Raw genomic sequence first — 13360 nt, forward strand, 5'->3', positions numbered from 1 at the left:
AGAAGAGTAGCCCGAGTCAATGGGAGAGCAGCCCCTGCCAACCTTATCACATGGAAAACACCATGGTAGGTACATTGACTTCAGCTATGCTGTTCACATAGCTGAAGTTGCATAACTTAAATCAACGGGGGGAGGGGGGGACATAGTTTAAACTAGGTCTAAGACTGCTGTTCCCAATGTTGTGTATATCTTTTATTCCATAGTGTATCTTGTCTGGAGATGTTTCAGAGAAGAGCTACTAGGTTCCTGAAAAGATAGTGATGGGACTTAAATTTCTGCAGTCTGTCTAGCTTGAAGAAGAGGCTGCTGTAGTGAATCTTACTGCAATGCATAGACACCAGAAATGGAATCACAAAGACTTGGATAAGGACCTGCTTCAAGTGAGCAACAAGAAGATGTAGATAATTCTTATCTCTCCCCTCCCCACAACCCAAGCATAGGTTAAATGTGAGAGTTTGCTTTGTTTTGTTTGCTTGTTTTTAAACTCCTATGATCCTCACCATTTAGACTTTTGTCTCTGGAAGTATTAGAATCCAATTTGCAAGGATACCTGAGATAGAGGGAGGAAAGAACACAAATTACTTATTGATTTCTCTAGAACTTACTGCCGTAATTGAAACACTCTCTAATTAGATAAAACATTTTTAAAAAGATAAAAATTATACATGCTACCTATAATAAATTCTAACACTAAAAATACCACTTTCCTGATTGCTTTATCTTTCAGATTACCCATTAGCTGATATAAACAACTAAATAACATTTTAAAAACCCACTGAAATGCTAAAGATAATAAATAAGCCTGACATTTAAACTCAGATGCCTAACAAATTCAAGTTCTGGCCAAAGACAACACATTCCCTTGATGGAAACTTTAATGAGAAGACCTGCCACCAGGCCTAAGTGCTCAATCACAGAAACCATAAACTAGAGAATTCCAACCATCCTCAAATACTATAGTTGGCTCTGAGGTGAGAAGCAGTCTGTCTTGCAATTGGTTTGGATACTGCTCAGAGATTTTACAGAGAGCAGTGCACCAGTTCAGAGAACTGAGCACTCGTATTGTGTACTTATAATGACCCACTCTGGGAGTGGGAAAGTGCATTCTGTACCAGTTGACAATTGAGAGACCTTCAAAAGTAGTTCTAACTGGAGTGCATGACAGAACAGTAGCTTGTATAGAGGTGATGAAAGCCTGGATAACTAGAGAGGTGTCTCAAACTTTTGGTCAGTTGTAGCAGAGGCAATGAACCATGGACCCCTATTGCTACTTGCAAATCTAGTAGTAGTGACATATCCAATAGGAATCTTAAACTGCAGACCATCTCTAGGCAGAATTCAAGCATGCTGGATGCTGTTAATAACTGGCACAGATACCACCTGAGCCAGTTCCTTTAAAAGGTTCAGTAAATTTGGTCCCATATTTTGAAAGCTCAATTCTTAACTAGTTCATAGTCATTCAAGTCTCTTGCTCAGCCAGGCACAGGGAAGTGTAGGAATCTGCAAAGATTAAGTTTGGTGGAAAAAAAGATTGATCTGAGTATGGTTAGCACTCGGATGTAACCATCTCCTGAAGTCCCCATATGGCCTCACCTTGGATAATCCAGAGTGAAAAGTTGTGCAAGATCCCACATGAGGCTCTCAAGAAGGATGAACAGTTGCCCAATACCACAGTCTGAGATTTCTCTGAGAAAGGAAAACATTTATTTATGCCTGCAGGGGGGTTACATATGGGCTGCTCTATGCTCACAAGCACCAGATAGACGAATTTGGACCTGGAAATGAATTTTCCTCAAGGGTTATTGGTTAGCACCTCAGGTCTGGCTTGTGCAGTGCTGTTTGTGTTGTGTGTTTGTTTGCATTGGCCTTCCTGTAGATTTGTCTAGAGCACATCTGTTAAGATTAGATAACCATGATTAAATTTCTGGGATTGCAGTCTCTGATCCTTCCTTCATGTACTCTTTTGTTCCCAGACTCCTCCCTTTCTGATCAGGGTTGTGACAGAATCAAGACATTTACACTGTACCACTCTCTTGTGGATATAAATTAGAGGACTTCATGACATCATAAACTACTCAAGCTTTACACCCATGGCTAGTATGCCAGCAGAACCTTTAGAATCTGTACCTTGTAAGTCACGGTTATGTAGATTATATGTGAATATCTCCTTTAATTATTAGAGCAAGTAAAAATGGTCAGCTAATCAATTGCAATCATGTACACATTATACTGTAATTCACTGATGTGATGTCAGCTCAGGCAATCATATTATGGTATGCAGATGCAGATAAATTACACTTTGATTAATTTCTAAAACTCCAATTTTTAAATCATTTAAAGTGTTAAACTTTGAAAAGAAATGCAGACAGCTCTTTTATGACAGTGAAATAATTTCTCCAATAAAATGTAACTAAATTCTGTGAATTTATTAAAACTAGTTAAATTAATTTAATGGAAAATGATGAGAATGTCATAAATGCACCTTCTGAGCTGTTTTTTGAACAGTTTGGTAATAAAGTGAAATAATGAACTACAGAGAAGGTATTTTACATGAATAGTAACAAACTGTTATTTGATTCATCTTTCTTTTTTAAGAGAGCATTTTGGGGCCAGATTTGGCTCAGTTACAATGGGAGTTGTGCCTGTTTCCCAAAGGGCAGAATTTGATCTTTGCATCTGAAAGCCAAATAACAAAATGAAACATACTTATCTCTTCACATCTGCTCTAGAAGTTACCTAGTAAAACTAAAAGAAACTATCTTAACCTATACAGATCCACATGCCCATAAAGAGTCTGGTGGTTTTGTAGATGTGCTAGTTATCCCTGTTGTATGATTAACTCCGTATTTTCAAATGTGGCAACAGGTCGTGGCAGGAGTATTTTCAACACAAAAATGTGGGGTTTTTTACCAGTGGAAGTTCCATCCTCTGTGTAAGCCTTATAAATCTCTGGTTTAGTTTAGGTGATTGCAGACTTTCAGCTAAGAGAGAGCCCACCAACTTGCAGTAGCAGAGTGAAACATGCAAAGATGTGTCCCACCTTACCCTGAGGAGAAAAGGTATCATACTCGAGTAACTGCACTATATATGGTATTAAGAGATTTATCTGTCATCCTATTCAGGTAATTTAGGTAGTAGGCTTTGTTGGGCAAGACCTTCTTTTCATTATGATGTGTGCACAGGCGAACACAATGGTGTCTTACTCCTTAACTGGGGCCTCTGGGCAGTGCTAGAATAGAGAGAATTAACTAATGGCTTGTATAGTGTCCAAAGTGTGCTAGGCGCGTGATAGAACAAGCAGAAAACCCAGGCACCTGGGATGTACAACTTCCAGTCATATTTCAGACTCTGATCGTTGAATAAGGTTAATACACAGTAGGCAATGCATGGACTGAGGAGCATAAGGCTGTGTATATTGGAAGAGCAATATATGTGAGGATTTTTGGCGGCTCCAAAACAACAGGCGTGACAACAAATAGGCAGCACCACAGATCATCTCTGTACTTGGGTTTGGACAACAACAGAGTGCTCGTTTCCCACTTACGTTAGGAAGTCAACAAGAGGGATGCCATTTCCTGCACACTTTGGATGCTCTTCAGGAGTGTCCTGCACAACTTTACACTGTTGTCAAGTAAAGAGCTCCTAAAGTGTACTCAAATGGTCCATTCTCTAGTACATTTTAGGGAATCCACATGAGGGAGCCACTCTACTGCATGCACTATTTTAAATGAAGCTTTAGGCACATTGGGCTTACAAGCTCCCACATTCCTCAGATCAAATGCACAAAAGAGCAGTCCACTTCTAATATTCTGGCTGGCCACAGACTGACTGGTGCTTTTCCTCACTGCACAGCTCCTGCTATAACTTTTACAGTTCCCAAATGAGTATAGTCCCGTACAGTGTAACTGTTCTACCTGTACTGCAGCACTTTGCAACAGATTACTGTACACAGCACAACCAACATGCAATGAATATCTTTCAGTTCAGTATCCTGCACATACAATTCATAGCATAGGTGTCACACAACAGTAAAAAGGGAAAAACAAAAAGCAGTCAAGTAGCACTTTAAAGACTAGCAAAATAGTTTATTAGGTGAGCTTTCGTGGGACAGACCCACTTCTTCAGACCATAGCCAGACCAGAACAGACTCAATATTTAAGGCACAGAGAACCAAAAACATTAAGCAAGGAGGACAAATCAGAAAAAGATAATGAAGGTGAGCAAATGAGAGAGTGGAGGGGTGGGGGGAAGGTCAAGAATTAGATTGAGCCAAGTATGCAGATGAGCCCCTATAGTGACTCAGAAAGTTCCCATCACAATTTAAACCATGTGTTAATGTGCTGAATTTGAATATAAAAGCCAGCTCGGCTGTTTCCCTTTCCAGAATGGTGCGATAATTCTTCTTCAGTAACACACATACCTTTAGGTCATTGACAGAATGCCCCATTCCATTAAAATGTTGACTAACTGGTTTGTGGATCTGGAGTGTTTTGATGTCTGTTTTGTGCCCATTGACCCTTTGTCTAAGGGAGTTAGAAGTCTGTCCAATATACAAAGCATCTGGGCATTGTTGGCACATGATAGCATATATGATGTTAGTAAAGGAGCATGAGAAAGTGCCCGTGATTCTGAGAGTAACCTGGTTAGGTCCACTGATGGTATTTCCAGAGAAGATATGTGGACAAAGCTGGCAGCGGGCTTTGTTGCAGGGAAAGGTTCCAGGACTGGTGTTCCTGGGGTATAGACTGTGGCTGTTAGTAAGGATCCTCATGAGGCTGGGAGGTTGTCTGTAGGAGAGAACAGGCATGTCACCCAGGGCCTTCTGGAGTGTAGCATCCTGATTAAGAATAGGTTGTAGGTCTTTAATAATTCGTTGTAGTGGTCTGAGTTGGGGGCTGTAGGTGATGACCAGTGGTGTTCTGTTCTTGGCTTTTTTGGGCCGATCTTGGAGTAGCTGGTCTCTGGGTATGCGTCTGGCCCTGTCGATTTGTTTTTTTACTTCTCCTGGTGGGTAATTCAGGTTTATGAATATTTGGTAAAGTTCTTGTAGTTTTTGGTCTCTGTCAGTTGGATCAGAGCAAATGCGATTGTACCTAAGAGCTTGACTGTAACCAATGGATCTAGTCACGTCTGCAGGATGGAAACTAGAAAGGTGTAGATAAGTATAGCGATCAGTAGGTTTTCGGTACAGTGTGGTACTGATCAGGCCATCCTTGATTAGTACTGTAGTGTCCAGGAAATGTCTCTCTTGCATGTTGTAATCGAGGCATATGAATGGAGATCCATCAACAACAGTAAAAAGGGGATATTTGAAACGGTTCTCATTTTACTGAGAGATGTGTCACATGTCTTTAAATGATGCAATTCTCTCTCCACCCCACACACGTTGTGTGGAAGTAAATGGTATCTTTTGATGTCATGAAGCACTTTTTGAGGAGTAATATTTCTCAGAATTTTTGAAAAATGTCACTTATAAATCAGTGTAATCCCTTCAGTCATTCCTGATCTCTACACATTACTTATGGTATGCCTGGTTCTACTCTCACTTATGCCTTCTTTACACATATGGAACTCTGTTGACTTCAGTGAAGTTATTCTCAATCTAGACATGCTGTAAACAAATGAAGAATCAGATCCCGTATGAAGGATTTAGATTTTTCATTTAGCCAAAAAATAAGCCTAATATATGGTAGCAACATAGCTACACAGCTGAGGAAGCTCAAGGGTAGAAGTTGATCTTATAATGTGTGGAATATGGAATATACATTTCCTAAACAGACTCAAGTTCTGCCTGCTTCAGACAATGCCATCTGAGGAGCCAGCATTTTGCCTACAGCTCTGAGCCTTATTCCTCTGTGTACACGAGGTAAATCAATGAAGTTGCCTAAGTGCAAAGAATAAGAGAAATGGGTGAGTTTTGTTTACCTATGCCACAAGACTCCCTTTGGAGATCCAAAATCACATGTGTTTATCTAAAGAACTGTGCTTTATGTAAGAATACAAAACAAAACAAACAAAAACTTGGGAGGTAAAAATTTAAACAGACCCAAAACCTCCTGTCCTTTAACCACACATCCACTCCTATTGACCTCAGAGTGAATCTCATTGCAGATCAAGGGCAGTGTGTGACTCATGGTTTGCTCAGAGAGGTAGCCGTGTTAATCTGTATTTTCACAAAACAAAAAGGCATTCCTGTAGCACCTTAAAGACTAACAATATAATTTATTAGATGAAGAGCTTTTGTGGGACAGAGCCGCTTCTTCAGATCTGGAGAATCCTAGTAACTGATAACGGAGATGCAGAGAATTTAAAAGAAAAAAAATTAAACAAAAACTGACATCATTTAAATAGGATAGAAGGAAGTGGAGGGGAAGTGTCTGTTAAGTGGGCTACCTGGGGTCTCTGTGAATATCAAAGATGGGGAAATAATCCTTGTAATGTGTAAGGTAATTGACATCGTTGTTGTGTCTGAGATGGTAAGAAATCAGACATTAGGGATCTGAATATGCATAAACCTGTAAGTGAGCATTTCAGTTTAGCAGGACATTGCGTCTAAGACTTAATGGTGTGCCTTCTAAAACCAAGAGACTTTAATACCAGATTACGAAGGGAGACAGCTGAATTGGAATTTATTCTCAAATTTGATACTTATCACAGTGACCCCAGGCAGATCTTACACCACTAATGTGCAGTGTGCCTCAGGTGGCATGTGACCATGATTCATCACTGAAATTGGTCCACTGGTTGGATCATTAGTAGAGCAGAGCAGTGCTCTGTCCTTGCCAATTTCCTCTGGGTACACCCACAACACATCCGCTATACTGTGGAGACTAGGTCTGTGTCTCCACATTCCGCTTCTTCCGGAAGTGGCACACTAATTAGCTAACCAGAAGATGCTAATGCTAACATTTTGGGGAAGCAGGGGCTTCCGGAAGGAGGGTTTCCTTCTGGAAGATCCCTGGGGGACACGCGTCTCCATGTGTACTTTGGAGTCCGGAAGAGCTTGTTACAGACTCCGAACCACGTGCCAATATGCTAATGAGGTGCAGAAAATTTGCATCTGCCCCTCATTAGCATCTTCTGGTTAGCTCATTAGCGTGCTGCTTCCAGAAGAATTGGCATATGGAGACGCAGCTTAGTAGAATAGAGTGTGGGGGGAATCCCCAGATGTCCAGTTGAGGCAGCGTTGTGGCCTCTTTGTGCTGCCATAGTGGAACAAAGTGGTTATATCGGGGCTAAGGCCTGCTTACTTCTGTGAGGCTATTTCTACACTAGAAGCATCTGTCGACAGATCGCATCTACACACAACTTGCTCTGTTGACAGAGAACTGCCAGACTGTACTGCCCTCTGGTGCCAGAAAACAGAATGGCTCTTCAAAGAGGGCTGTTCGGCAACCAGAAGTCTTCTCTGTTGACAGAAGTGTCTACACTGTACTTCGACGGATTGCTATGCCTCAGATTTTTGGGGGATAACGCTGTTGAGGCAAATGCAGAGTTCTGTGGAGACTCTGTCCACAGAATGCTTTAAGTGTGTAGACGCTCCCTGAGTTATGTCGACAGAAGGCCCCTTCTATCGACTTAACTCTCTAGTGGAGAGACAGCCTGAGAGTTTTACTTGAGAAAGGAAATCAAGAATTAACCCATGGTCTGTGCAGCACTTTGTGATCCGTTGATATGAAAGCTGCTGGTTATGTCAAATGGGGTTATCATGGCCAGTTCTACACTAGACAGTTTTGTCAACATAGTTGTGAAATGTGTCTGAAAAAACCATACCCTCAACAAATACAACTATACCAGCAAAAGCATCAGTGTGGAGGCAGCCATGCCAACGCAAGACTGCTTTTGTTGGCATAGCGAATGCTAATGTTGGTTAGGGAAGAGGTATTATTACACAGGGAGAAAAAACTGTCAGCTGCGTTTAGGTTGGGGGATCTGCTGATACAGCTATTCCATTACAACTATATTAGCAGATCTTTCATAGTGTAGACTAGGGCTCTCCATGATATTTATTCATTTTCTTTCAAAGTGCAGCTCAAGGAAGCCTGAAGTTTTCCTTGGAAGTAGCTGCCTTATACTTAAAGGTCGGTGGCATGCCAGTATTCAACAGCACAAATGTTCATCTGAAAATTATGTTTAAATGAAGATATGTTTTTAAAAAATGAACAAATGTAATAAGTGGTGTAAAAATTGAAAGTGTGCTCTTTTTCCACTTTGGATTATCTGCTGAGTAGTTGCTCCAGTGATTGCAATTAATAAGCATTTACTTTCTATGCATTTTGTTGTAGGCTGAATACTTTTATGAGTTCCTTTCCTTACGTTCACTGGACAAAGGCATAATGGCTGATCCAACCATAAATATCCCCTTGCTTGGAACAGTTCCCCACAAAGCATCAGGTTTGTATTGTTTATGTTATAAATATAACATTTATGGGGAAAAATACATTCTAAAGCAAGTAGTTAAGAGGGTAATTTTTAGCGTCAAAGAAATATTTGTTATAATCCTGAACACTTGTTCCATGTAAATAATGTGAAATCATTTTACCTTACTCTTTTACTAAAAATCTAATGAACAGTGCTTTTTCAGATATTTTTCTTCTTTGAGCCAAATCCTGTTACTCTCATACATGGAAGAGGGCCAGAAGGAGCTGGTCCAGAGTTTGATGCATCAAATTCATTTATATGAAACATTACTGTGGTTCAAAATTTTACAAAGGCATTATTTTTTTTTTAGTTGCTAACATATGGGTAATAGTATTAGTAGTTAAATAATAGTCTATGGTTACAGTATGTGGATATTATGTGTACATATGGGGACTAATTTTACTGCTTTTGTTTCATATAGTCATTGTAAAGTAGGCAAATAATATTCCTAGTCTGACTTTGTTTTTCAAAAATTTCAGTATTATCAAAATTGAGCAGAAATGATTTTCAAGAATGATTTTTAATTTTGATTTTGTTTAAATTCACTGAAAGACTAAGTCCTGTGGCATCTTGTAAACTAACAGATATTTTGGAGCATAAGCTTTCGTGGGCAAAGACCCGCTTCCTCTCATGCATCTCGTGAAGCGGGTCTTTGCCCACGAAAGCTTATGCTCCAAAATATCTGTTAGCCTATAAAGTGCCACAGGACTTCCTGTTCTTTTTGAAGATACAGACTAACTCTGTTGCCTCTCTGATAAATGACTAAGATGACCCTTTAAAATTTGCACAGTAGCAAAAACAAGAGAAAGTCAGGGAAATGGGGAAGTGGACAAGAAAAAAGGGGACTTCTCTTTTTTCAACTTAGTCAAATAGTGGAATTTTTGAAAAAAATATTTTAAATGATAAAAGTTTTTAACTTACCTATTTGGAAAGTGAAAGACAATAAAGGAAAAACTTTTCCATGGAATTGTCTGTTCAGTATTAACTTAGTCTACTATATATTTGAGAGAGTCTGTCAGTCCGTTTGTTTGTTCAAGGACTCCGCCTAAACAGTAAGAGCTAGGATCACCAAATTTGGTATGCAGTTTCTTCTTATTATAACTAAAAGTAAGGTCAGGATTTTGTTGTGCCAGGACAAAAGGATGTGCGTAGAAAGTGATTGTTTCTTGTAAAATGGGAAGTAGGGGGCTCTGCTAGTAGGGATAGTTATATTGTATAATGACCACAGGGAGGCAGCAAGGCGCCAGAAATAGGGACCACAACAGCTATAACCCCACTGAGGCAGCAGGGGGCATGAGAAAAGAGAGAGACAGCTATCTACTATATATTTCAGAGGCTCCCTCTGCATTACAGCAATCTTTCAAAGGATGATCTTCCGGAATATCTCTTCTTCTGTCTCTGTCTGATAGCATAGCCGGTGCCCTTGTCGGTGTTTTTTGCCAGATGGCCTTTAGCTCAAATTGTACGTGCATCTGCAGGATGCTCCAGTGGTCCTAGGTTTGAGTCCGTCTGTGGGCAGTTACATATGCAAATACGAAATAAGATTGTGATTGTTAAATAGCCAATGAGAGAGTGGAAAATAATGAATTATGGGTAAATAATTTGGCTTTAATGTTGAGGGGAGGGGATAGCTCAGTGGTTTAAGCATTGGCCTGCTAAGCCCAGCATTGTGAGCTCAATCCTTGAGGAGGCCATTTAGGAATTGGGGCAAATCAATGTCAGGGTGGTGCTTGGTCCTGCCAAGAGGGCAGGGGGACTAGACTAGATGACCTCCTGAGGTCCCTTCCAGCTCTAGGAGATGTATACCTCCAATTATTAAATTAAATTCTCTCAAAAAAAGCACATCCACAAACAAAAACACAGATCAAAAGATCAATGTGCTCTTTTGATAGCGTGTCCACACAGCCCCCACTCTTTCAAAAGAACAGGCCAGGAATCAAAAAATCTGGTGCCATGAGGACTGCTCTTTCAAAAAAGGGGCCTCCAGAGTGTCTACACACACTTTTTTTCAAAAGATTCTTTCAGAAGGAAGCACTCTTCCTGATCCAGGAGCAAAAGAGGGCTTCAGAAAGAATAGCCATCCTTCTTTCGATTTTCTTTCAAAAGAGCATGTTTTGTGTGTAGAAACTCCACAGGACCTTTCGACAGAGCCCCTTTTTTTCACAAAATCTTTCAAAAGAACTTGGTGGTATAGATGAAGCCAGAGAGTTTTTGGTTTTGTCTGTCTGTCTGTCCCCACCGAGTGGGGGACATGCAACCCTCCCCCCAGCTGTGCCTGCCACAGCAGTCAGGGGGAGAGACTTTTTATTGGGCCCCAAATGGCAGCAGTGAGAGAAGGCTGGGGTTGTCCTTCCTTCCTAGGGCAGCCAGCATACTGAACTCCTCATCCTCAACCCCACACCAGACTAAGAATTTAAATGAAGAAAAACAAAAATTATTTGAGTTAAGGACCCAACCAAAACCAGGTAAGTCTTCTAGTAAAAAATAAACAATTCAGTTCAATGTCAAGATTGGAAAAGAGCATTTTTTATAAATTCCTTTAGATTGAAAATATTCACCAGCTTATTGGTAAATCAGATTAATTGCGTCTGTGCAGTAGTACCTGGAACAAAAATGATATTCCAAAATTCTTGTGCACCGTTTCTTTTTTTTACAAGGCAGCATGTTTTGTGGCACTCTGCAGGGTGCTAGCTGTTCATGCTCAGAGGGCACTGCATCTGTTTTCCTGAGCCATGTAGCAGGAGTCAGACAAATGGAGCAGGTTGCACCTCCCTGATACGGGATGGGAACCAAACAAGACAGGTCCCAAACAAGACAATTTGCCAGAGCAGGGAGGTCCAGGCCTTCTGCCCCAGGTGGCTCCAGCCCCTCACTCCCCCGGGACCCCAGGCTCCCTGGGATACCATGGGGCTGCAGCTCCACACTCGGGGCTGCAGCAACTCTCTGGCAGACAGGAGCTCCATTCCCAGCTCCATGCTATGGCAGGGGCTTTACTGGGGGCTCTGGGCCCAGACCCGTGCTGTGGTGAGGGTTCTGGTGGGGGCTCCAGCCCCAGTGGGCTCCATGTTGGGGGCTGGAGCCCCATCTCTGTGCTGTATCGGGGGCTCTGACCCCAGCCCCAGGCTGCAGAGGGGTTGTCGGGGGCTTCATCTCCAGCCCCAGCCCTGCACTGTGGCAGGGGCTCCAGTCCCCTCCAGTGGTGCAGAGGGGCCAGCAGAGGTTCTGGCTTTGGCCATGAACCTGCAGATGTGTCTGGCCCCAGCCCCAGAACTCTCTTAATGGGGGGAGTAGAGGCAGGGCTGAGCTCCTGCCACATGCTGCTGAAAATCAGCTCACGTGCCACTCTTGGCACATGTGCCAGGGTTGCCAACCGTTGGCTTAGATCCTCAAATGTATTTAAGCTCTAACTCCCACTGACAGGTGATAGGCACTGAATACCTTTAAAGATCTGGAATTAAGTAGCTGCCTGTTTAAACAAAACTGCTCCATGAAGTCTCTAAGTGTTCCATGCCAGTCCCAAGCCTAGATAAAGGAGGAAGTTTGATCACATGAGTGTTGATGCGCTGATTGTAAAACAATACTAATGAAATCTGATACCGGTACGACTAATTGATAAAAGATGCCAGCTCAGACATCACCTGAATAAACAATGTCTGTAATATCAATCGCACAATTGGGGTTGGGGTGATAAGTTGGCTACTGAAAGAAAATTACAACTAACTCATATACTGTCAGTCGGAATGTGGAATGTCCAAACGTAACTGGAACATTAGCTGGTTTGAAAAGGAGATGGAGAGGTACCAATGCGATATACTTGGACAGGCGGAGATGCGTTGGACAGCATCGGGAGAGATGTGCGGATGGGAATTCATTCATTCGGAGAATGAAATGAAGCATGAAGCAGGAGTCAGATTCCTTCTTAGCAAAAGAGCTAAAGGATTATTGTTAGACTACAAACGGGTGAGTGCAAGAATGATGGTAGCGAGCTTCGAAGTAGAACCATTCAACATCTCTGTTGTTCAGGTGTATGCACCCACGTCGGATAGCATGGAGGAAGAGATTGAGCTATTCTATAAAGACTTGACAGAGATGCTGGAGGAGATCGTCGAAAGAGATTGGAATCCAAAGGTTGGAATGGATAAAGAAGGTTGGGAGAGAGTCATGGAAAAGTTTGGATATGGAGAAAGAAATGGACGAGGTGAGAAACTACTAGAGTTTGCTGCAGAGCATGAGGAGATGATCTGCATCATGAGTTTCCAACAAAAGGACTGTAGGAAGTGGACATGGCGATTGGACAATGGAAAGTCCAAGAACATGATAGATATGCTCTTGATAAGAAGAAGATGGGCAACATCAGTACAGTAGTACCAAACTTTCTAAGGAGCAGATATGGGCTCGTACCACAGTCTGGTGATTGCAAACATTAAGGTGAAACTCAAGAGAAAGTACAAAACAGAGTTTGAGAAATGAAGAGACATGGCAAGGCTAGGCAAGGAAGAAACAGAGAATGCATATAGAGCACTGTTCGAAGAGAAGATCAGGAATGCAGGCACAGAGGAAGACCTACATAAGGGAGTAGGAGGGATAGCCACGATAACTGAGAGGCAATTGAGCAGACTGTTCCAGAAGAAGAGAAGATCAATAAGAAGTGGATTACGCAAGAGATGCTGAAGTTGGTCCAAGAGAAGAGAGTACTGAAGATCAGAACGGATGTTTCCGAAAAGGCATAACAGCAACATTGAGTGAAATGCAACGAGGTAAGACAAGCAGCCAGAATGGGTAAGGCAAAATAGTTAGAGGAGCAGTGTGAAGATATAGAGAGGTATTACAGCGAGTGTAAAAAGATGATCAGGAGTACTAATAGGAAGTGGCAACCGAAGCAGATGGCAATCAAAGGCGAGAATTATGAGGTGCTCATGAACAAAGGGAAGGTTGTGCA

At 41.7% G+C, this 13360-nt stretch overlaps 1 protein-coding gene across 1 annotated transcript in view; it reads left to right on the forward strand.

The window, feature by feature from the left end:
• WIF1 (Wnt inhibitory factor 1) overlaps positions 1-13360 on the forward strand; it is a 55746-nt gene that overhangs the window by 13890 nt on the left and 28496 nt on the right. Inside the window, exon 3 of the mRNA XM_074984050.1 lies at positions 8286-8394. Within this exon, the coding sequence (XP_074840151.1) occupies positions 8286-8394 (109 nt within the window). The remainder of the gene's footprint in view (positions 1-8285; positions 8395-13360) is intronic.

Source organism: Carettochelys insculpta, chromosome 1 (genome assembly GCF_033958435.1).
Source record: "Carettochelys insculpta isolate YL-2023 chromosome 1, ASM3395843v1, whole genome shotgun sequence".
Classification (NCBI taxonomy): Eukaryota; Metazoa; Chordata; order Testudines; family Carettochelyidae; genus Carettochelys; species Carettochelys insculpta.